The sequence below is a fragment of the Mesoplodon bidens genome (genome assembly GCF_964165515.1).
Source record: "Mesoplodon bidens genome assembly, chromosome: X".
NCBI classification, from domain to species: Eukaryota; Metazoa; Chordata; class Mammalia; order Artiodactyla; family Ziphiidae; genus Mesoplodon; species Mesoplodon bidens.
This window is the reverse complement of record NC_138163.1, coordinates 28355810-28381712: the sequence shown is the minus strand read 5'-3', so window position 1 is coordinate 28381712 and position 25903 is coordinate 28355810. Positions and strand designations below refer to the sequence as shown.

The 25903-nt window shown below is 43.7% G+C and overlaps 1 protein-coding gene across 2 annotated transcripts in view; it reads left to right on the top strand.

The window, feature by feature from the left end:
- Positions 1-8101: 8101 nt before the first annotated feature.
- Positions 8102-25903, top strand: part of RBMX2 (RNA binding motif protein X-linked 2) — a 39993-nt gene continuing 22191 nt past the window's right edge. The window contains exons 1-6 of one of the 2 annotated variants that reach the window (XM_081222417.1): positions 8102-8201; positions 8379-8494; positions 9838-9889; positions 14757-14886; positions 16572-16749; positions 17215-17741. In XM_081222417.1, the coding sequence (XP_081078543.1) occupies positions 8197-8201; positions 8379-8494; positions 9838-9889; positions 14757-14886; positions 16572-16749; positions 17215-17717 (984 nt within the window). In that variant the 5' untranslated portion in view covers positions 8102-8196 and the 3' untranslated portion in view covers positions 17718-17741. Of the gene's footprint in view, positions 8202-8378; positions 8495-9837; positions 9890-14756; positions 14887-16571; positions 16750-17214; positions 24966-25903 lie in introns of those variants that run through there. The other variant, XM_081222416.1, reaches the window with a different exon arrangement.

Genomic DNA, 25903 nt, shown 5'->3' with positions numbered 1-25903 from the left:
ACATGTATTTATACACATATATAATCTTTTTCAGATTCTTTTCTAAGTTATTACAAAATATTGAGTACAGTTCCCTGTGCTATATAGTAGGTCCTTGTTGTTTACCTATTTTGTATATAGCAGTGTGTATATGTTAATCCCAAACTCCTAATTTATCTCCCACCCACCTATCCCCTTTGGTAAAGGTAAACTTTTTTTTCTATGTCTGTGAGTCTATTTCTGTTTTGTAAATAAGTTCATTTGGATCATTTTTTAGATTCCACACATAAGTGATACATGATATTTGTCTTTCTCTGTCTGACTTACTTCACTTAGTGTAATAATCTCTAGGTCCATCCATGTTGCTACAAACGGCATTATTTCATTCTTTTTGCATGGTTGAGTAGTATTTCATTGTATATATATACCACATCTTCTTTATCCATTCATCTGTCGATGGAAATTTAGGTTGCTTCCATGTCTTGGCTATTGTAAACAGTGCTGCAGTGAACATTGGGGTGCATGTATCTTTTTGAATTATGGTTTTCTCCGGATGTACATGACCAGGAGTGGGATTGCAGGATCATATGGTAACTCTTTTTTTAGCTTTTTAAGGAACTTCCATACTGTTCTCCATAGTGACTGCACCAATTTACATTCCCACCCACAGTGTAGGAGGGGTCCCTTTTCTTCATACCCTCTCCTAGCTGTTGTTTTTGAATCATAGAACCTTTTAAAAATCTGATGGAAGCTGTGGACCTCCCTCTAAAAAATGCACATGTTCATGTACATACAGATCATACAAACAAATTCACGGACTTCATAGACTCCCTGAAGCCCACGCATGGATTCAAGTTAATGTCCCAGGAGGAGATGATAAGATCCTCTGTTAACACAATACATCATTTCTTATTCCCTTTAGTCCTCCAGGAAACCTACAAATCAGGACCAGATCTTTTAAACAAATACATTTAAACAGCTTTCTTTAAAAAGTGTGGCCTGCATCCATTGTTTTAGGCTTCTGTTTTGCTTCCATCAAGCAGCATTGCCCCTAAGTCTCCAGTGTGGGAGCAGGTAAGTACAGGATGGCATGCTGCTTAGATTTATGGGTCCTCTTGAGTCACCTTCCTGATGGTGACATTGTTTTTGGATCAATTGAAATAAGTGGATGAAAACACTGAAAAATTAGAGGTGCTTCTACCAAGAGACCTTTTCTGTAGTGTCTGACAATGTTGATCACCTTTCACTCTTCTTGAATCCTACTTTCTCCTGCTGCTTCATCTTCATCTGTCATCCTCCTCCTCATCTCCTTTCTTGGCTTCTCAGGCACTTTGACTCAACAGTTTACCAATGAATTCATAATCTTTCTCCCAAACCAGTCTTCCTCCCTGACTTTCTTGCCTCAGCAGAATGTCACTACCCAGCTAGTCTTGAACCAGAAACCTAAGCGTCATCCCTAGATGTTTCCTCACCACCCACATTTACTTCAATCAACATATGGTACCACGGAAGTCTGTTGACTTTGGTCCTGCACATCACAGCCAACTGCTCTCCCAACATAAGAACTTGTGCACCTTCAGTCTATTCTCCATAGTGGTTCCAAGGTGATCTAAAATAAAATTGACCATTTCATTCCCAGGGTTAAGGGAGAATACCGGGATTGTATTTTTTTCCCTCCACATATGTGTTTTCCCTTGAGACCGAGCATGTTCACCTTTGTATTCTCAGTACCTAATGCAGTATGTGTGTATAGCAGGTCCTCAACAAAAGCAGCTGCCTTGTTGGTTGGCTGAATGACTGAATGACTGAGCCATATGATCACCTCTCATTGCCTACAGGCTGGAATCTGACTTTTTTTTTTAACATCTTTATTGGAGTATAATTGCTTTACAATGGTGTGTTAGTTTCTGCTGTATAACAAAGTGAATCAGCTATACATATACGTATAACCCCATAACTCCTCTCTTGTGTCTCCCTCCCACCCTCCCTATCTCGCCCCTTTAGGTGGACACAAATCACCGAGCTGATCTCCCTGTGCTATGTGGCTGCTTCCCACTAGCTATCTATTTTACATTTGGTAGTGTATATATGTCCATGCCACTCTCTCACTTCGTCCCAGCTTACCCTTCCCCCTCCCCGTGTCCTCAAGTCCATTCTCTATGTCCTCTGCATCTTAATTCCTCTTCTGCCCCTAGGTTCTTCAGAACCACTTTTTTTTTTTTTAGATTCCATATATATGTGTTAGCATATGGTATTTGTTTTTCTCTTTCTGACTTACGTCACTCTGTATGACAGTCTCTAGGTCCATCCACCTCGCTACAAATGACTCAATTTCGTTTCTTTTTATGGCTGAGTAATATTCCATTGTACATATGTGCCACATCTTTATCCATTCATCTGTCGATGGACAGCATTTTTCACAGAACTAGAACAAAACATTTCACAATTTGTATGGAAACACAAAAGACCCTGAATAGCCAAAGCAATCTTGAGAAAGAAAAATGGAGCTGGAGGAATGAGGCTCTCTGACTTCAGACTATACTACAAAGCTACAGTAATAAAGACAGTATAGTACTGGCACAGAAACAGAAATATAGATCAATGGAACAGAATGGAAAGCCCAGAGATAAACCCACGAACATATGGTCACCTTATCTTTGATAAAGGAGGCAAGAATATACAATGTAGAAAAGACAGCCTCTTCAATAAGTGGTGCTGAGAAAACTGGACAGCTACATGTAAAAGAATGGAATCTGACTTTCTTGGCTTCATCTACAAGGCCCTTCAAAAAATGGCCTGAACTCTTCCATCTTCATAGGATGTCCTGCCCCCCATTCCATCCCCTGGTCACACCATACACTTTTTAAAAATTGAAGTGTAGTTAATTTACAACGTTGTGTTAGTTTCAGGTGTACAGCAAAGTTAATGATATACATATATATATATTCTCTTTCAGATTCTTTTCCATTATAGGTTATTACAAGATATTGAATATAGTTCCCTGTGCTTGTTGTTTACATATATAATATTTGTCTTTCTTTTTCTGGATTATTTCCCTTAGTATGATAATCTTAGTATGATAATCTCTTAGTATGATAATCTCTAGGTCCATCCATGTTGCTGCACTTGGAATTATTTCATTCTTTTTATGGCTGAGTAGTATTCCATTGTGTATATATATATATATATATATATATAATATATATATATATATATATATACCACATCTTTATCCATTCATCTGTTGATGAACACTTAGGTTGCTTCCATGTCTTGGCATTGTAAGTACACCATACACTTTTCACACTTTGATGCTTTTGCCTTTGGTGGTTCTTCTTCTGCTGGTTCCTCTGCTTGAAATGCTCTTTCTGCATGGCACCCATCCCCTATCTTCCACCTGCATGGTGATTGCCTTCAAGGTCCAGCTCAACTGTTACCTGCCTTTCTGTATCTTTACACGACAATCTGCTTTCCATCCCCAGCTCCCTCTGACCCCAAGCAATCAGAATTAACCGATTCCTTATCTAGTTCCAATAGCATTTCACTCATGTCTTCATTATGACACTCATCCTTTTGTGTTATATTTATTCACATATGTAACTGTCTGGCAACATTGTGAGCTGGTGTCTTGTGGTCTTGTTCACTGTAGTATCCCCAGCATCTAGCCCAGCACCTAAACACTCGCAAATACAGGATATGACTTTATGTTGGTGTTAGATGTGTTCTTATTTATTTTTTTAATATATTTTTTAGCTTAAAAAGATACCAGGGGCTTCCCTGGTGGCACAGTGGTTGAGAGTCTGCCTGCCGATGCAGGGGACACGGATTCGTGTCCCAGTCCAGGAAGATCCCACATGCCGCAGAGCGGCTGGGCCCATGAGCCATGGCCGCTGAGCCTGTGCGTCTAGAGCCTGTGCTCCACAACGGGAGAGGCCACAACAGTGAGAGGCCCGCGTACCGCAAAAAAAAAAAAAAAAAAAGAAAGAAAAAAAAGATACCAGCATGGAATACCACCTCCTTTGCTGTCACTCTGAGACAAACCACCAACATCTTTTGCCTGAATTATTGCAGAGCTTCCTAACTAGTCTTCCTGCTTCTACCTTAGGCATCCCCCCCCACTTCCCCACCCCTGGCCACTTCCAATCTGTGGCCAAAGTGATCCTGCTAAAATGTAAGTCAGACTAAAATCCTTCGGTGGCTTCTCACCTCACACTGAGTAAAATCCAAAGTTGCCACCCAACATGGCCATGCCTGATTTGCTCCCCTGACCCCCACTTATCCTTTGCATAGTGGCTAAGGGTACAGACTTTGAAGCCACACTATCCTGGCTCTCCCATTGTGTGACCTAGGGTAAGTGACTTAACCTCTCTGTGCCTCAGTTTCCTCATCGGCAAAATGGGGATTACAGTATCTCCTTCATAGGGTTGTCGTCAGAAGTAAATGAATTAATATATGTAAAGTACCTAGAACAATGTCTGGTACATGGTGGGTATTTAATTGGATTTTGTTAAATAAACAAAAATCTGTCATTCTTTCCTTTGCCTGCTCCTCTCCAGTCACTCTGGCCTCCTTGTTGTTTCTCAAACACACTCCTGTCTCAGGACCTTTGCACGTACTGTTTCTGCTACCTAGAGCAGTCTTCTCCCAGATACACCCATGGCTTGCTCCCCATCTTCTTGCAGATCTCCGCCTCCATGTCACTTTATCGGGGGGGGCTTCTTTGACTGACACCCTTTATAAAATAGCAATACTCACTCACTCTCTGCCCCCTAATGCTGCTTTATTTTTCCTTCATAGCAGTTATCAACATCGAATGTATATTTATGTCTGTTTTCCTTCTTCCCCAACAAGAATGTAAGGACAGGAATTCCACTTGCCTTGTTTACTGTTATAACCCCAGCACTTAGAACAGTGTCTAGCATATAATAGTTGCTCAATAAATATTTGTTGAATGAATGAATAAAAGACAAAAGCAAGAAAATTAAGATCATACTCTTTCTGCCAAGATAACATGGCAATAAAAAAGTGTGATAAAGGTAAGATAGCTGGATAATGGTAAGAAAATTCTAACAGTATAGAAAGGAACAAGGGGAAAATAAAAGCCTCTTTCCCCCTACCTTCATCTGTTTCCCTAAAGGTAACCATAGTTGTGTTTTCAGTTTCATTAACCAATAAGTGTATCGTGTGCTTGCTATGTGTGCAGGAAAGTGTTTGAGGTTTGAGGTGCTGAGAGCTTAAAGATGCAGTCTTTACCTTCTAGGATCTCACAGTCTTTCTGGGGGGAGAACATAAAAGAGCGGCGAAGTGCTGCAGAGTTCAGAAGCGAGAGCCATCACTGTAGGCTGGCAAGGTCAGGAAAGGTTTCCTGCATGAGAGATGTCTTGATGAGAGTTTGGAGTTTGGGCAGGTTTCAGTTAGAGAGAGGCGAGTGGCCCAGGGATATGGGGCTCTCTCAGAAGAGGTATCTGGATTGGATAATGAAAGGGGCCTTTGAGGGAATGGATAGAAGTGGAGCCTGGCTGAAGTTGAGGCATCATGGTGAGGCGCAGTGGGAGAAAAGACTGGAGAACAGGGGCTGGGGCAGTTATAAGAGTGCTGAAAGAGCTGGGAGCCATGTGACAATGACTTGGAACACCACTGAGAGTAGACGGAATGTATTTTATAGACACTGCAGTGCCACAATTATTAGGAATTGGTGATTGGATATATATATATATATATATATATATATATATATATATATATATATATATATATTTTTTTTTTTTTTTTTTGCGGTACGTGGGCCTCTCACTGTTGTGGCCTCTGCTGTTGTGGAGCACAGGCTCCGGACGTGCAGGCTCAGTGGCCATGGCTCACGGGCCCAGTTGTTCCGCGGCATGTGGGATCTTCCCGGACCGGAGCACGAACCTGTGTCCCCTGCATCAGCAGGCGGACTCTCAACCACTGCGCCACCAGGGAAGCCCTGGATATATATATTTGGGTGAGTAATAGGGAAGACTGAAGCATGACATCCCTGTTTTTGAGCCTGGGCAACCAGGAAAATGGTGATAACATCGCCTGAAATCGAGAAGTCAGGAGGGAAGACCGTTTTGATGTGAGGGAAGGCTGTTTTGGGATGTGGTGTGGTGGTGGGAAGTGGAGAGATGAATTTGGCTAGACATATTGTTCAGCTTTTCCTTGAATGTGGGGACTGCCTTCAGTTTCCTTAGTATTACCCACTGAAACTAGAAATGAGCTCTGCATACAATGGGTGCTAAATGAATGTTATTGGTGGAGAAAGGAGTAGAAGCTGGGAGAGCTAAAAATCTTCCCAGTTTACCTGGGACACCTCCATGGATGTGCTTCCAATTGGTAGGAATTGGTAGGTAAGATATGCCTAGAGATTTCCATAAGTCTGAGTGGAAAGGGGATGGGAGTCCAGAGGACCCTCTGAATTTAATGTCTGAGAGGAGGACCAGCGTTTGCCATCCAAGGTGGCTATTATTTCGTTCATCTTATTCTCCTCTTTTGCTTCATCTTCCTTTTGAACTCTGATGACTGAGGCCCAGGTATTGCTCCAATTCTCTCATTTCACAGTTGCCTGATGAATCCAGCCAGGTAATACTGCATGCTAGTTTACCACTCTGCAGTGACTACTTCAACCCTACAACTAAGCAACCTAAGGTTTCTAGGAACAGATAAAACCCATATGCAATCTGTCACTGTTTAGTTTTCATTGCCAAGGTAATTCTACAAAGTTAATGAATAGCTGGGTTGGAGTAGGGGAGGGGAAGAGCCACAGAATGAATAAAGAGAAACTGTCATTTATGGGCAGCCTCTGTTCTGCTTCTTGGCAAGTCATTGGGTACATCGTGAACCACTGAGGGTACAGTTGTCATCATCACCATCGTCACCAAAGTACTTTTTTGAAGTGCCTAGTTTCTGGGGCTCTGAGCTAGGCCTACACAGAGAACTACACAGCTCTGGAATTTCACTTTTAGACCATGCATGATCTGAGACCAGATACTGATGTCCACATATGCAAGATGGATTCAAGTCTTCAATATGGTTTATTCACACATTATATGCCACCACCTCTTCTACATGTTCCTGATTATTTCTGGAGTAAAATCTATCAAGTAAATATACCGTGTCCCCTCGATGATATTATAGCTCTTTGAAGGCAGAGAAACCAACCTTACAATCCTGTCTACAGACTTTCTGTACAGGACAAATACAGGTGCTCAGTAAGGACTGATGAATCAGCCAGACCTGATGGGTAGAGAGAGAGTGCCTTTCAAGCTCTTTAACTCCTTTAAACCTCAGTTTCTTCTATAAAATGGGGAGCATAATTGTATCTATAGACTTCACGGGGTTGTTACAAGGATAGAGGGCCAATGCATGTAAATTGATTAGCCCACAATCTAGCATTTTCTGCTCAACTGTTAGCTATTAATTTAACAACATGAATTTCTACCTCCCGCTTGAGTAGGAGAGTGACTATGGAAAAGGGGTAGCAGCTTTCACACAAATCTGGGTATTCAATTCAGCCTATGGAGGCACACTTGTCAGTTGCCTATGCATTGGGATTTGAGAGACAAAAAAGATTTATCCCCTCACGTATCTTCTTCACTTTTCTACCGTCACTCCTGAACAGGGATGATTTGATGGGGGTGTGCGTGTGAGTAATCGGCTAGAGTGAAGGATGGAGTGGGAATTAGCCCTGGGAGCGAAGGCTGGGACTCAAGTCGCCGTATCAGGCACCTTTTTCAGTCTTAATTCAGCAAACATTTATAGCTAACCCAATCAATGCCAGGCGTCGTCCAAGAGCTAGGAGTCCTGTAACAGACCAGGCTCGCACTCTTGCCCGATTTTACAGAGGAAGGAAGGGAGGGACCAGAGAAAAACTCTGAAGGAACGAGTTCACCAAACCAGGAAAGCCGCTTCTCGACCTAGTGCGCAGGCGCCGCATCCGCAGCACGGCTGCGCTCTTCCGGCGCGGCGCAAGCTCCGCGGAGACCAATGGGCGCGCGCCTACGTTTTCCGGCGCGGCGCAAGCTCCACGGAGACCCATGGGCGCGCGGCTGCGCTCTTCCGGGGCGGCGCAAGCTCCGCGGAGACCAATGGGCGCGCGGCGCCGGGGCTGCGCATGCGTCTAACGGCTTCTCCCGGAAGTCGCTTCCTAGGTTCTGAGCGTGAAGTGGGTTCCTAGCGTCTGAGAGTGAACCCGCAGAGATGAAGTAAGGTCCCAGAGCTTCCCTCTGAGGGGAGGTGTCGGGGACGGGCAGGCGGAGGTGGCCTACCGGGGCTGAGGGACGGGAGAGGCGGGGAAACTAGAAAATTAGTCCCCCAGTTTTGCTCTCCTTTACCTCAGGCGGGGCCGCGCTTACTTGTGCGCTTTTCCGCTCCCTCTGCAGCCCTTTAACTAAAGTTAAACTGATCAACGAGCTGAATGAGCGTGAGGTCCAGCTGGGGGTAGCGGAGAAGGTGTCTTGGCACTCCGAGTACAAGGACAGCGCCTGGATCTTCTTGGGTGAGGCCCACATCTTTCTCCCGTAGGGCTCCTCATTCTCTCCTGACCTGCTCCCTAACATTTCAGCGTTCCCGCCCTTCAGTCCTCCCGACATTCATCACTCACTTTTATTTCCTTCCGCTCTCTGCCTGTGAATCCGTTTTCCATGCCTTTTTTCTCCCCCATTTCTAGTTTTCTCTCTCTGCCAAGTCAGTGCTCATGATAGGTATTGCTTGTCATTCACTGTGCTAAGAATCGTGCCACTTGGTTTCTCAGAGACTTTTTTTTTTTTTTTTTTTGCGGTACGCGGGCCTCTCACTGTTGTGGCCTCTCCCGTTGCGGAGCACAGGCTCCGGACGCGCAGGCTCAGCGGCCATGGCTCACGGGCCCAGCCGCTCCGCGGCATGTGGGATCTTCCCGGACCGGGGCACGAACCCGTGTCCCATGCATCGGCAGGCGGACTCTCAACCACTGCACCACCAGGGAAGCCCTCAGAGACCATTTTTATCACCCCCCGTTCCCCCATTTATACAGCTAAGGAAACTGAGTTGCAGAGAAGTTAATGGACTTCCTTCCACATAGCTATTAAGTGGAACAGCCAGAACTATGGGATTCTAGAACTCATGGTCTTAGCCCCTATCCCATATTATTGCCAACTCCCTCCCGCCCTATTCCCCTTCCCTCAGAATTTATTTTCCTCATCTAATTAGCTCCTGCCTTCTATCCATGGTCATATCACCATCTCTGTATTCACTTGTGTCACATCCAGTAATTTCAGTTTATTCAAAGAGGTTATTACACCAGACATTGTGCTAAGCATTTTATAAACATTGTTTTATTTAATTCTTATAACAGTTCTGTGAAGTAAATACTAATATCCCCATTCTACTGATGAGGAAGGAAACATTTGCAGGGGAATTTATTTCCTATGAAATGCTTAACAATTGACTTTATAATCCTTAGTCTGTGTGAGTTGGGGTTAATATTTGCATATTTAAACTGATTTTGGATCTTAGCTGTTGAATTTGTAGATAAAGAGCACATGAGTTCAAGATATGCTTATGGAATCCAAGTTTTGTGCTGGAAACTATCTGCTTTGTCCAGAAGATTTTGGGTGTGAGGAGGATTAGTTTGGTTAGGGGTGGCCCCGATCTTTCCACTCAAAGTTAATCACTGTTTTTTCTATACTACTGCTACATCTTCTATGTGTTTCTGTCATTGCATCAGACTGTGAGTTCTTTGAGGGCAGGCCCTGTTGTTTACTCTTCTTTGCACCCCCAGTGCCTGGCTTGATGCATGCATGGCACATAGTAGACACTTGGTAAATGTTTGCTGAACTGAAATGTGTTTTTTTTTTCTTCTAGGAGGGCTTCCTTATGAGCTGACGGAAGGGGACATCATCTGTGTGTTCTCACAGTAAGTCCCCTTTCATTTTTTGCCTTCTCAGTCATCAGAATAGTTTGCTTCCATAACACATTTTATGGCATCACAAAAACCATTTATTTTAATTCTAGGCTGACTGGCCTCCCTGCATGGGGAGGGCTGGAGCTTCTCCTCTAGTTTAGATCAGTCCCAGGACATGGTTCTGGTACTCTCCCAATGTGGAAGATCCAAGAAGTTGGATGATTTAGGAGGCTGTCTTGGGGATTCTGGTCTATTTTTATTACTTTTTTACTGAGGCCTACACTGGAACAGGCTGGAACTCCCAGGAAGGTACTGTGTTGGCCCATCTCTTCGGGCTCCTACAAACTAGTGGTAACTCATGATCATGGGGCCCTTCTGGGCCCACACCTGTGTGGCATTGTAGGATTAGGGCAAAGCACAGAGGAACTGGGAAAAAAGCAAGAGGTTTAGTCAATAGTTTGCTTGCTTTGTTTCTAGATTAGTGTAAGGTTAGTGAGCAGAGCCAATCTCTTTAACCGGAGCCTGAGAATCACAGGCTGCTGAGGAATAAGAATGTATAGGAGAATGTTATATTCTTCATTCTGCTATGGGATGATAGCAGCAGCACTGGGTGGGAGAGGGTCTTGGCAGCTCACACTAGTAGTGGCAGCTGGTAGGAGAGGGGTTGGGCACAACCCCAGAGCTACATAGAGTAGTTAGTCCATAGGGCCAGAGGGCCTTGGCAGCTCACAGGAGCAGAGGGCCATGACCCCTGGGCTGTGTAGCCCTCAGGGGCAGAGGACCATGGTAAAAGGGGTTGGGCAAGCAAACACTGCTAGCACACCCTGGCAGAGTCATTTCCGTGGCAGGGCATGGTTGGGCCATCCAGTGGGCAGAGGGCCCTGGCTGAGTGGTTGGGCAACTTAGGGGGCAGCAGGTTCTGGCAGAATGGTTGGGGAGCATATAGGGCAGAAGGCCATGGGAAAGAAATTGGGTAAGAAGAAGGCCATGGTAGAGGGCCCTGAGAGGGACAGAGGCTGCTTCCTCCAACTCCTGGGTATTGGGAAGTTCACAGCAGGTACAGCCTATAATTACCACCCCTTTGTGATACCTCCACCTGATCCAGCCTTCCATCTGGGAGCTGTTTTTGTCTTATTTGCATTGAGTGTGTTTATTTCACACAGCTAGTGTGTGTGTTTATTCCAGTTCTCTGTTCTGGCTATACACGTTGCTCTCCATGAAGATTGCCTTTGCGACTGATAACAGTGGCTTTCAAAAAGTACTTTGTTTTCTGGTTATCAGAGTAATGTATAGTCATTGTAGAACATTTGGCAATACCCTGAGAAAACCATAATTCAAAAAGAGTCATGTACCAAAATGTTCATTGCAGCTCTGTTTAAAATAGCCAGGACAGGGCCTCCCTGGTGGCGCAGTGGTTGAGAGTCCGCCTGCCGATGCAGGGGATACGGGTTCGTGTCCCGGTCCGGGAGGATCCCATATGCCGCGGAGCGGCTGGGCCCGTGAGCCATGGCCGCTGAGCCTGCGCATCCGGAGCCTGTGCTCTGCAACGGGAGAGGCCACAACAGTGAGAGGCCTGCATACCGCAAAAAAAAAAAAAAAAAAAAAAAAAAAAAATAGCCAGGACATGAAAGCAACCTAAGTGTCCATCGACAGATGAATGGATAAAGGAGATGTGGCACATATATACAATGGAATATTGCTCAGCCATAAAAAGAAACGAAATTGAGTTATTTGTAGTGAGGCGGATGGACCTAGAGTTTGTCATACAGAGTGAAGTAAGTCAGAAAGAGAAAAACAAATACTGTATGCTAACACATATATATGGAATCTAAAAAAAAATGATCATGAAGAACCTAGGGGCAAGACGGGAATAAAGACGCAGACCTACTAGAGAATGGACTTGAGGATATGGGGAGGGGGAAGGGTAAGCTGGGACGAAGTGAGAGAGTGGCATGGACATATATACACTACCAAACGTAAAATAGTTAGCTAGTGGGAAGTAGCCGCATAGCACAGGGAGATCAGCTCGGTGCTTTGTGACCACCTAGAGGGGTGGGATAGGGAGGGTGGGAGGGAGGGAGATGCGGGAGTGGGGAGATGTGGGGACGTGTGTGTGTGTGTGTGTGTGTGTGTGTGTGTGTGTGTGTAGTTGATTCACTTTGTTGTAGGGCGGAGGCTAACACACCATTGTGGGGCAATTGTCCTCCAATAAAGATGTTAAAAAATTTATAGTTTAAAAAAAAAGAACATTTGGCAAAAAGAAAAAGTATAAAGAAGAAAATAGAATGTACTTTAAGGAAAAGCTGTTAACATCTTGGTGTTTTTCTTTATTGTCTTCTTTTCGAAGTTGGGCGTTATTTCTAACATTTTGCTGTTATAAATTATACTGCAATATACATTGTAATATATACATCTTTGTATGCATCCCTGATGGCTTCCTTAGTGAAATTACTGGATCAGTATGGTAGTATTTTTAAGATGTTTTATAAACATTGCCAAATTACTCTGAAAAGGTTGTTTCAATTTCCACTGAAAAGGTTGTATCAATTTCCACTCTCACTAGAATGCTCATTTGTCTGAATCCAAATCAGTAATGGTTATTTAAAAAAATATTTGCCATACAGCCTCTCAGTATTATTTTACTTTGCCTTTATTTCATCATCAGGGAGGTTGAACATCCTTTCATAGACTTACAGGCCTTTATTATTTCTTTTTCTTTGTAAATTGTCTATTAATATCATTTGCCTATTTTTTCCCTATTAGTGTATTCCTCATTTTCTTACTGATTTTACAAGAGCCGTTCATGTGTTAAGGGTATTAACTTATTGTTGTAACACTTTATCATGTATTGTATTGCTGTGGACTTTTTTTTTATTTGATGTGTTATACTACATTGCCGTTATTATTATTTCTTGATGCTCAAATTGTCCCAGTTTGGTCTGTAGTAGTCCCTTCAAGCCAACTCCTGTATTCTTTTTTTCTTTTACTTTTTATTTTGAAATAATTTCTGGCTTAAAACAGGCAAGTTATAAAATAGTATAAAGTATACCTGTATGCCCTTCACTCGGAGTCCCCAGATGTTAGCATTTTACCACATATGCTTTGTTATTATTTCTCACCACCTGTACATATTTTTTAACCTTTTGAGAGTCAGTTGCAGACATGATGCACATTTACTCCTAAATTCTTCAATGTGTATTTCCCAAAATACAAGTACATTCTCTTGTTTAACCTCAGTATAGTGATCAAATTCAGGAAATCAACACTGTTGCAGTATTATTATCTAATCTATAGACTTTATTCAACTCCACCAGTTGTCCTGATAATGTCTTTTATAGCAAAAAGAAAAAAATGGCTTTCTAGTCCTTAACCTGTGATATAAATTGCAAACGTTTTCTCCTAGTTTGTCATTTGACTTTGCTTATTGTGATCTTTTTGCTATGCAAAATTATTATTTTTTAATTTTTATGCATTCATTTATTCATATGTTTAAATTATGTTATGGTAACATTGACTTTTTAGGGGATGTACAACCTACAGATTTTCTTGAGTGTGGTTTTAGCCACATCCCATAAATTTTGGTATATATTCCCATTTTTGTTATTTTCTAAATAGTCTGCCATTGATTTCTTTTCTTTATTTTGTTTTACTTTCTCTTTCATCCAGTTTGTTAGCTTGGAGAATAGGTTTCAAGTTCTAGGTAGGGTATTTTTTGTTTTAATATATTATTTCCAGCTGTTTAACATTGTGGTTGGAGAATATGGTCTGTGCTGTTTTTAGAGATGATTGAGGTTTACTTTGAGACCTAGTCTACAGTCAATTTTAATATGTGTTTCATGGATTCTTGAGAAGAAATTCTCATCCTTCTGTACAATCAAATATATCTGTACATATACTAATCTGATGTTAATATTTTTGACAATATAATTGTTATATTATTAGTTATATGTTTATTTGTATTTATATTATATAATTTTATATAAATTAATTCCTCTGGCCTGTTTTTCTCAATTTTATGTGTTATGAACTCAAAGTGGTGTGTTAAAATCTCTCATAACTTTCACTCTTACTTGCTCATCCTATTTTTAATTATAATTTTTGATTTGTTGATTTATGCATAAAATTTCATGACTTTTGTTATGTATTAGGACCTTTTTCAGAGCAAAAGAGCCCTCTTAGTCACATGTAAATGTTTTTTTTTGTTGGCCTTGAATTCATCTTTGATTTTAATACTACCACCCATTTCTTTTTTTTTTTTTTTTTGCGGTACGCGGGCCTCTCACTGTTGTGGCCTCTCTCATTGCGGAGCACAGGCTCCAGACGCGCAGGCTCAGCGGCCATGGCTCACGGGCCTAGCCACTCCGCGGCATGTGGGATCTTCCCGGACCGGGGCACGAACCTGTGTCCCCTGCATTGGCAAGTGGACTCTCAACCACTGTGCCACCAGGGAAGCCCTACCACCCATTTCTTAATTGGGTGTTCTTGATATATCTTTGTCTAACTTTTTATTTTAATTTTTTAATTTTATTATTTTTTTTGGCGTTACGTGGGCCTCTCACTGCTGTGGCCTCTCCCGTTGCGGAGCACAGGCTCCGGATACGCAGGCTCAGCGGCCATGGCTCACGGGCCCAGCCGCTCCACGGCATGTGGGATCCTCCCGGACCGGGGCACGAACCCGCGTCCCCTGCATCGGCAGGCGGACTCTCAACCACTGCACCACCAGGGAAGCCCTAACTTTTTATTTTTAACCTTTCTTTGTCATCTTGTTCTAGATGTGTCTCCCGTACAGACTATATTATTTGAATTTTGTTTTGTTATCCAATCTGAAAGTTTTTACATTTTAAATCAATAGTGTCTTACTCTTTTATAAAATAAATAGATATGGCGAAATTGTTAACATTAATTTGGTACGGGACAAGAAGACTGGGAAATCCAAAGGATTCTGTTTCCTCTGCTATGAAGACCAGAGGAGCACAATTCTGGCTGTTGACAATTTTAATGGGATCAAGGTGAGTATGCTTACTAAGCAGAACTTTTCCTTCATGTAGGGCTTCAGTTTCATTTCCCACCTGATAGCCACAGGCTCAAGGGCAGTACTGGTCAGCTGGGTGTGTTGTGAGGGTTGCAGAGGTGTGGGGACATATTGACCAGGAAATGATCCCAGGAAATAATTCCATTGGCTCATGACTCTTCCAGCACTTGTTCCTTTTACCCATCTCTTAGCAAACCATCTCCTCAGGAGCATAGGTACCATGACCCCCCACTCCCCTTCACCCGGCACCCAACCAGGCCTCCATTTCTCACCTTTCCCTCCTCACACTCCACTCTCATTTCTGGTATACTGGAGAACAAAGAGACTAGCAAACACTGCTCTTCCATGCTGTCCTGTGTCAGGAAATTTGGGGCTCCATCATGGTTTCATGGCTGAGGACATAGCCGTGTATGTCTGTCATATGTCTCCACTGACTTAGCAGTACTGGGCCCTGGAAATTCTCTAGTTAAAATCTGATGACAAATTCTATAAAAGTAACTCATTCTGAAGTTTTCCCTCCTCTGTGCCCCTCTCTCTTCCACCCTTGTAAGTGAGACGTTTGGCTGAGAGAAGGGGATGGGGCAAGTCAGGCTTATCTGTGCTCCACGTGGTCCCTCTGCTTGTTTGGGAAAAGCACTGCCGTTGAACGAGCATTGTCACAGGTCAGAGGGGTAACTCTTGACTTGGAGAGTTTGTCACTGACTGCACCAGTGTGGAACAACTGGAGATTATAGGACAGGGTGGGAAAAGGTTCTAGGCTTGATTTTTAAGAGAGCCAGCAGTCAAAGGGAGTCACCATAAAGGGAAGGTTTTCAAAAATGTTTTGAAATGGGGAATAGGATAGATGATAGAAAGTGCTCAGGCTTAGAGGTAAGAGTAAAAACTTGCTCTTGAATGGAACAGTAAAAGCCAGACATTTCAAATTTCAGATGGCTTTGTCTATAGAATAAGTCTGTATCTGCCTGAATGTTTTTGTTTTAAGTAAGGGGTCAGTTTTTTGTTGTTCACCTGGAGAGTTGTGCTTTGCAGCGATAGTATCAGTGTGAGCCAGTTGTTCCAGTATGGTGGGGGTAGAGCAAGGTGTGAGGGCTTAAGAAAAAAAAAAAGTCCTTTCTAGATTCCTTCCCCCCTCCCAACTATTGGTCTGCTTTGGCCTCGTCCTAATTGCTGTGTCGAGAAAGCAGCTGTAGCATTGAGCTCAATTTCAGTAATTCCCTCTTGCTGCCAGGCTTTTTCATGGTGTGTTTCACTGTGGGTGTTACAGATTGAGGGTAATTCATTGTGCGTCTGAACTCTTACAGTTTTCCGTGCTGCTTGTGCTTTGTGGCAGTACTTCCCAGGCTCTTTTCACTTCATGACACACGTAGAACATGAAGATATTAGTATGGCACTCTGGGATAAACTGATGAGGCTGCCTAGTACAACTGCCCTGGGGGCTCCAGCTGCCCCAGGCCCCACCTGGCTGCCCCAAGGGCTGAGCGAATTAATGTGTAGGGATATGTGCTGTGACACACCAGTTGGGCAGGTCTGCTTTAGAGATTTCCCGAGAAATAGAATAGCGGGAGGGTAATGGGTATGGTTCAAACCATGGATTTCTGCAGCTGGGTTCAAATAGTTAGATAGGAGGGCTGTCTTTGCTGAAGCACTGCCTGTCTGTCTTAGATCAAAGGAAGAACTATCCGAGTGGATCATGTGTCTAACTATCGGGCTCCTAAGGACTCAGAAGAAATGGATGAGGTGACCAAAGAGCTGCAGGAGAGGGGCTGCGGGGCTCACACTCCCTCACTGAGTTCATCTGAGGGCTCTGAAGATGGCAAACCCACCAGAAAACACAAAAAAGGTAAAGCATTAAGGCCCAAGAGAAGATTCTGGGTAGGCTTAGTGTTTGCTCTTCTTAGCATTCACTGAGTGTTGATAATCAGTTCTTAAGTGTGAAGGGGGAAGGTGTGGGGAAGCTTACTTTAATTGGGAAAGGAGAGGTATCAGCAGAAGGCTAATGGTATGGGCTGAATTCTGTCCACCAAAATACATATGTTGAAGTCCTAACCGCCCCCCCCGACCCAGTAACTCAGAATGTGACTGTATTTGGAGGTAGGGTCTTTAAAGAGATAATTAAGAGTGGGAGCTGCCTTATACAGCAACTCGACTTATCAAGGATGACAGACATCCAGCTTGGCTTCTCGGAGGCACTTTTCTGGAAGTAGAGACTGTGACTGCTTCACGCTGCTGCCAAGGATGCTTTCCTTTTGCATGTCCTCCATCTTTTCCATCTTCCTTTTCTTATTTTTCCCTTCTTTTCCTCCAGACAGAAAGGAAAAAAAGAAAAGAAAGAAAGAAAAAGAGAAGACTGACCAGGAGGTACAGGAAGAGCAGCCAGCCTCCTCTTCATCACCCAGAAGCAAGATGATAAAGGAAAAGGATGACCCTGGCTCTAAAAAGCACAGTGGGAAGAACTCAGAGAGGGGTCAGAAGTCAGAGTCCAGGGAGGTATGGAAGCCCCACCCCAGCTCCCCTGAGATCAGGATGACCTGCCGTGGTGGAACAGAGGACCGAGAGAGGGAGCCGAGGAAGGAGAAGCCCAAGCACGAACACAAGTCATCAAGCAGGAGGGAAGAGAGAGAAGATAAGAACAGAGATAGAGACAGAGGTCGAAGCTCAGACGCACATTGCAGCCGGCACAGTGGGCACTCTGAGGGGCGTAGTCACAGAAGTAGAAGTAGGAGTCAAGATAAATCCCACAGGCGTAAAAGGGCCCGGCACTCCCGGGACCGGGAGTCCTCTAATCCTAGTGACCACAGGCATCACTGAAGCCACAGCCTGTTCGACTGCATGGTAGAATTGGAAATGAATTGTGTTTTTTTGTTTGTTTGTTTGTTTTCTGTACATGGGCCTCTCACTGTTGTGGCCTCTCCCGTTGCGGAGCACAGGCTCCGGACACGCAGGCTCAGCGGCCATGGCTCACGGGCCCAGCCCCTCCGTGGCATGTGGGATCCTCCTGGACCGGGGCACGAACCCGTGTCCCCTGCCAGGCGGACTCTCAACCACTGCGCCACCAGGGAAGCCCGTGAACTGTGTTTTTAAAATGCAATGAAATTCAGTTATGCTTTTACTATTTCTATACGTAAAATATCTGAGGATGAGTTCTTTTATTAACTCCCTTGAGTGTTAGAATCATTGAGAGAGCTGTAGTTTTTAAAAGCTAAATGTCCTGGATTTTTGAGAAAAATCCATTTTCCCTGGGAGTATACTTGGTACTTTTGGTACTTAACCAGAGTATGTATCCTAAATTTGGGTTCATAAATATGGCCCTTGAATTTGTGACCCCAATTTATGATGAAATGGCCAGGAAGGGGAAATACCAGGCAATTCTAGAATTCCAGTCTTAGTGAGATATTTAGAACCCTTGCAGTAACTTTTCCAGTTGGCAGGTATAACCATAGAGTAGAGAAGTGTGGCTTCACTAGGCTCAGACAGCTTGCGGTGAATGTGGTAAGGATTCTTAACATCAGCCTGCTCCCTTCCTACCTCCCCTCCCCCCGCCTTTTTGAAATTTTAGATTTTTTTGTTTTTGTTTTTGTTTTGGTTGATATGTCTCCACATCTTTTCCTTACAACTTTATTTTATTGAGAAGAAATTAACATAAAATTAACCATTTTAAAGGGAACATTCAGTGGCATTTGGTGCATTCACAGTGTTGTAAAACCACCAACCCTATCTACTTCCAAAACACTTTCATTATCCCAAAATGAAACCCTGTACCCATTAAGCAGCTACTCCCCATTCCCTCTTCCTCCTTGTCCCTGGCAACCACCAGTCTGCTTTCCATTTCTGTAGATTTACCTATTCTGGACATTTCATATAAGTGGAATCATATAACATGTGGCCTTTTGTGTTCGGTGCCTTTCACTTAGTATAATGTTCTTGAGGTTCATCCATATTGTATCAGTACTTCATTCCTTTTTATGGATAATGTCCCATTGTATGGATATTCCAGATTTTGTTTACCCATTCCTGAGTGGATGGACATGTGGGTTGTTTCCACCTTTTGGCTAGCCAGTTCCCTTTTCATGTTCCAGACATACCAGACTGCTTCTGGGCTTAGTCTGCTTTTCGAGTAGCTGCTCTTGATGAGATGGGCACATTTTGTCGGCTCCATTGTGTATCTAGCTGGTCTGCTTGGTAGTTCTTTCTCATTTTGAGATTCTTTTTCTTTTTTCTCAGTCAATCCCTTATGAGTTTGGTAAGTAGTTCACAGGCCCTTAATACCCCTGCTGAATTATTAAAGTGGAATTTGTGACCCTGTAAAACAGAGGACTAGAGCTTTAATAGTGAATGCACTAAGTTAGATTACGTGGTGTGTTAGTACGGGTCCTAGATTAGATGTGCAAGAAATCTGGGGGTTGGGATGCCCATGAAGGAAAAAGGAGAGGGAACTGGAGGAGTCTGGGAAAGCTGTCAGACAATGATGTAGGTCTAACTTCTTGGAGAAGAAAGGGAAGGAAGGAAGGAAGGAAGGAAGTTGCGTAGGAAAAGTCTTACACCACTGTGGAGTTCTAAGAATATTTCAGCAAGACCAGTGGTGAGCCCTTGAGACAAAGACACCTGTCAGAGGAGTCCTGCTAGATGAGCCTTGGTAAGCAGGAATCCTTGCTGTTGGGCCTCCATCAGCCATTGTGGCCACTCTTCTTATGTGTCCATCATGCCAATTGTGTGGTAACTGAGGAAGGCCCCTGCACCTGGCTGAGTCATTGTATCTGCCTGGTGGTTCAGTGCCTCTTCTATGATGTTTTCTGATGGGTGTTAACATGTGATGCAGAAATCTTCACACTTTGCCTGAGGACCCTCCCTCAACCCCCTGTTTCTCCACTCTTGTCTTTTTCAGCTTGTAGATCTTGAGTGATACCCTTGTTGGCTCTCGGTATTGCTTCTAGGAACACCATGGTCCATTCGTGCCATCTCCACGAGTCCCTTTGGGTAAAGCCCCCTTGGCTGCCCTTCAGACCGTGTGGTTCATTTTGGTATTTGTGGCCTCCTGGCTTCTGGTGGATAAGCTCCTCTACCTGGGTGTCTTACTCTGGGGCTGCAGCTCTGTGATGGTCTCTTACTGCCATCCCTGGCCTGCAGAGGAGGCCACCTCTGAACCTAGTGATGCTGGTGCCCCTTTCACCAGTGTGTTCCTGATGGCCTCGGTGAATGGGATGTCTTCTGGGCCCCCCTGTGGAACACTACCCTCTGGTGAGGTTTTTGACCTCATGTAATCTCTTCACTCCAGCATACCTACTCCCCTCGGCCTTTTCATTCCTTCCTTGGTCCCTTGCCAGGACAGCTCAGGTGTTTCTCCTTTGCTTAGTGGTGGCCAGCACTTTCGCCAGTCCTCTAAGAGCCACCTTAGTAGAGACTGCTCACCCCCCGCAGTCCTTGCCAGGGAGGGGGTTAAATCCTGTATACTGAGAAAGTGCTCCCAAGTCTAAATTCTTGCTTTTCTGGCCCTCTTTATACAGCACCCTTGAAAGGCAAACCCAGTGTTTCCTTGGTTCCTGTCAGTACCTGCCAGTTAATTCTTGCAGCTTTTTGGTGTATACTTTCTCCTTTATTAGGCCCGGTACTTCTCCAGCCAGGTAAAGCTGGAATTTAATCCTAGTTATCAGTTTGGTAGCCAGGAGAGAGGCTGGACACAGCTCCTTGGGGGAGGGGGTGGGACCGATTGCCCGGTGTGGGGAGCAGCCGCTGTAGCATCTTCCAGCATGGGGTATGCTAGCTCTTATTTGGGAAGAGTGGCTCCCTCTGCAAACTGAGGGCTGGATGGGGGTGTCTGCAGAGCCAACACTTTCAGGGATGTCTGGCCAGATGTTCCTACCCCATGTTTCAGGGCCTCAGGGTTTCCAAGCACATGAAGTCATGTGGCCCTGACTGCAGCAAAGCAGACCTGCCACATGTTAAATATTGAGTATTTAATCTCCCTGGAGTTCTGCAACTCTTATGACCTCTTGGTTGCTCTGCTGTGTCCACTCCTCCACTGCAGGAACTAAGGACCTTTTTGGAAGCTCCACAGAGGCCCTCTGGCTCTCACACTTGGCCTTTAGCTACTTATTAACTCTCATCCATTTCTCACTACCCTGCTGCAGGGCATCAGTACAACTTAACACTGTCCAGCCATTTCCACTGTTTCTGTAGGCCTTATTCCTACCCTATTTTCTTTTTTTGGGGGGGGTGGGTTTATTTTATTTTATTATTTTTAACGTTTTTATTGCAGTATAATTGCTTTACAATGGTGTGTTAGTTTCTGCTTCATAACAAACTGAATCAGATATCCCCATATCTCTTCCCTCTTGCATATCCCTCCCTCCCACCCTCCCTATCCCACCCTTCTAGCTGGCCACAAAGCACCGAGCTGATCTCCCTGTGCTATGCAACTGCTTTACACTAGGTATCTATTTTACATTTGGTAGTGTATATATGTCCATATATACACTACCACTCTCTCACTTTGTCCCAGCTCCTGCCTCCCCTGTTTTCAAAAGTCTGAATCGCTACATCTGTAAGTCTGTTCTCTTGAGTTTTCCCAGGTCATATCCAGAGAAATCTTTAGCAGTTGGGTGCTCCATGCCTGGGACTATCTATGCCCCCTACCCCCTCAGGACAGTGTCCATTTTTCCCAGCAGGCAGTGACTGAAGCAGTCCTAGACCCCATCTTACACAGCCTGTTTTCTTGGACCACCACGGGCACCATTTGTGATAGTTTAGGTTCTCTGAGAAGCAGGTGCCAAGATGGGATTAAACACATGAGAGATATATTAGGGTAAATGCCTGTGAAGGAGAATGGGGAGGGAGTCAGGGGAGAGCTGTCGGACTAGGTGCAGGTGTAACCCCAGTGGAGGACAGAGGGGATGAAGGAGTGGTGGGTAGGAAAATTCTTAAGACTATGAGGTGCAGTTGTAAGAACATTTTGCAGAGCGAATGTTTCTTTCAGGAGAGGCAGTCCACCATGGGCCCTGAGCATCTGTGCCTGTTCTTGGTGAAGGTCTTTATTTTTTTAATTTTTTTTAAATTTTTTAACATCTTTATTGGAGTATAATTGCTTTACAATGGTGTGTTAGTTTCTGCTTTGTAACAAAATGAATCAATTTTGCATATACATACATCCCCATATCTCTTCCCTCTTGCATCTCCCTCCCTCCCACCCTCCCTATCCCACCCCTCTAGGTGGTCACAAAGCACCAAGCTGATCACCCTGTGCTATGTGGCTGTTTCCCACTAGCTAGCTATTTTACATTTGCTAGTGTATATATGTCCATGCCACTCTCTCACTTTGTCCCAGCTTACCCTTCCACCTCCCCATATCCTCAAATCCATTCTCTAGTAGGTCTGCATCTTTATTCCCGTCTTGCCCCTAGGTTCTTCGTGACCATTTTTTTTTAGATTCCATATATATGTGTTAGCATATGGTATTTGTTTTTCTCTTTCTGACTTACTTCACTCTGTATGACAGACTCTAAGTCCATCCACCTCACTACAAATAACTCAGTTTTGTTCCTTTTTATGGCTGAGTAATATTCTATTGTATATATATGTCACATCTCCTTTATCCATTTGTCTCTTAATGGACACTTAGGATGCTTCCATGTCCTGGCTATTGTAAATAGAGCTGCAGTGAACATTGTGAATTATGGATTATGAATTATTTTTGAATTATGGTTTTCTCAGGGTATATGCCCAGTAGTGGGATTCCTGGGCCGTATGGCAGTTCTGTTTTTAGTTTTTTAAGGAACCTCCATACTGTTCTCCATAGTGGCTGTATCAGTATACATTCCCACCAACAGTGCAGGAGGGTTCCCTTTTCTCCACACCCTCTTCAGCATTTATTGTTTGTAGATTTTTGGATGATGGCCATTCTGACTGCTGTGAGATGATATCTCATTGTAGTTTTGATTTGCATTTCTCTGATGATTAATGATGTTGAGCATTCTTCCATGTGTTTGTTGGCAATCTGTATGTCTTCTTTGGAGAAATGTCTGTTTAGGTCTTCTGCCCATTTTTGGATTGGGTTGTTTGTTTTTTTGGTATTGAGCTGCAAGCTCATACATTCTTAATGTATTTTGGCCAGCAGCCTTTGAACAGCTATGGTAGGTGCCTTTCTTACCACTCTGCTGCTCACCTTTTGACATTTAGTTCATTAAACAAAAGAGCATTTTAAAAAATGAGGACTGACTTTATTTGAAGCTACGAATGCAGCCATTGAAACAGACCCAAGCAGTGCCATCAGGACATAGTAGCTGTCAGATAGCATGTGCACATTCTGTCTCTCCTTCCATTCTCACCTCCCTCCCCTCTCTTCCTCTCTCTCTGTTTTCTGCCTTTTTGAGGGAGGATGCTCAATTATACTTCTTTCTAAAGTCATACGATAATACACTTGTTATCCATAGACTATCTCGAGAAGGGTACTCTATCCATTGGTAATAGAAATTGCTTCTGGAGAGGAGAACCAGGTAGCAGCTGGGAGAGGAGAGGGAAGGAGCCTTACTTTGCACTTGACCGTTTGTAACTTTTGAATTCCAAACTGGATTGGTATTACTTTTTAATAAAAACAAAGCCACATGTAAGACCAGTGTTGGTCATTACTGTGGACCTTTACAAACTAACTTTAAAACTTATGCTGCTGCCTGTGATGAACTTCAGTATGTAAGGGCAGAAATGAGCGAGTAGATGAAGGCAGCCAAATTTGGGTATATGTGATACTTGGGCAGAACTGCCTGCCATTCTATTTACTAAAGTTCAGTTAACATAACATTTATGGTCTACAGGTACAGCATAAGAGACATTTACTTGCCTTGAAATATTTCCCTTGGGCATTTTGTATAAATATGAGACCTTCCACTGGCCTAAATTCCTGGATAAAAGCCTTGGTATGAGAATGACTAGTGAGTGATCTTCGTCATGTGTTTCTGTCCCATGGAAGCAGTTTTTAGCCAAGCAATGTTTGAGGCCAGCTGGCAGGTGAGGTTCCGATTTGCTATTTGCGATTCCTTGACTTCGGTGTTCTCAGTGGGGCCTATCTTTTCTCCATCAGTTGAGTTTTGGCAAGTACAGGGGCACAAATATAATTGGAAACCATGAACTTCCCTCTGGCCACATTGGTGGTTCATGTCTCTTAAAGGGACCAAGAGGATGCCTAGAGGCTTCAAAGCCCCCACCCTGAGGAGTCAGATCTCTACACTGCTTTAGGTGTTTGAGGATAGACTTTGGAAGTGAACTTCCAGGGAATCCCTCAACCTAATCAGAATTGGCTGGTGGCCCTGAGGCCGTGTACCAATTAGACTTGCACTGTCCAATAAGGGAACCAATAGCCCCATATGGCTATTTAAATTGAAATAAATCAAAATGAAAAACTGAGTTCCTCAATCATACTAGTGACAATAGCCACGTGGGGCTAGTGCCTCCTATATCAGACTGAGCAGATATAGACCATTTCTATCATCGTAGAACATCGTATCGGACAGTGCTAACTAAATCGTTCAGGCCTGGCAGCACTGTATGCAGCTATGTGACCTAAGGGAAAAGCCTTCCTGGTGCTTTCCAAGCCTGTCTAATCCTACTGGTCCTTTGAGGATTGCCTCAATTCTAGTTCCTTCAGGAAACTTACCCTTACTACTCCAGCTCACAGCAATGACTCCCTTCTTTGAACCCGTACGGCACCTGAAATATGTGATGACACGTTGTTTTATTGGTGTCACACTGTTGCTTCTAAGTTAGTCTCATCTTCTCAGCAAGGCTGCAGGGCCCTCAAGAGCAGAGCTTAAACCCCACACTGCCTGTTAGATGCATCTATATGTGAGGCACAGCTTCTCTTTTCATCCCAAAATGCTTATCAAAAGTATTTATCAAACCCTCCTTTTCTCCAGCTGCCTTTTTTGCTTTCTTTGCTCTTGTTTTCAGTATTTATAAAAATCAGCGTGTAGGACACAATGTCATGCTTCAAAAACCATTTATTTTTTGAGGAGGGTCAACATGCTAATTGATATCAGGTGTAGCAGCCTCAGCTTGTGTCTTGGTGAGAGGGTTAGGGTGAGGAAGGTTTGGGAACATTGGCATTAGATCTTGAAAACACTTTGGAGAGAGCTGATGATACCTTCCTCATCATTTCAGACCCCTGTTTGGAAGTGCTGGGCTTATCAGAGTCTGTGAACAAACCAAAAGAGAAATGTGGTCAGTTATCAGGCTTTCCAATTGAGGCTGTCAGGCAAGGGGAGTGATAATTTTGGATTCAGAAAGAAGTATTTATATAATAGCTTTTGATTTTTAAAGTGCTTTCACAAAGAGTATTTTTCTCCTTCTGACAGCCCTGGGAAGGAAGCAGGAAAAATTCAGTGAGGTCAGATGCCTCATCTAAGGTCACGTGGGTAGAAAGTGGCCAGATTTGCCCTAGGGCCCAGGCTTTCTGATGTGCAGGCCAGCTCTGCACTCCCTGCACCCTGATGCTTCTTGAGCCAGCTCAGCAGTGCCTTGCCTCCCTCGTGCTAGCAGATAACTATCCAAAAAAGCCTGATGAGCTAATTCCACATGAAAAGGTAACTTTCAACTCTCAACAGTACTGGTGTCCATTTCAAAATATCCAGGCAGAAGCAGCAGTGCATTTAAAAAGGCTATCGTTTCTCACTCACTTTGGGTAAATTTTCAGTTGACTAGCCCCAAGTGATCTGTTTGTTGTGTGAGCTATAAAGGACTTGTGTGGCCAATAAGAGTCTCCATTTAGACCCATTTTTCTGCACCACTTGTTTTATGCAAAGGGCTCTTATTTAAAGTTTATCATAGTTTATGTTAATGAAATGATTGTTGTACCTGTAAGGACAGAAATGAGCAGTTATCTATGTTGCTGACGCATCATGACAGGATGTCATGAAAAGACACAGGGCAATAAAGCACATACCTTCTTATTTCTAGTAAAAGACAAAGTTCTCCTATACCTCTTGCAGTTCCCTAGTTTTTATCTTCTCCAG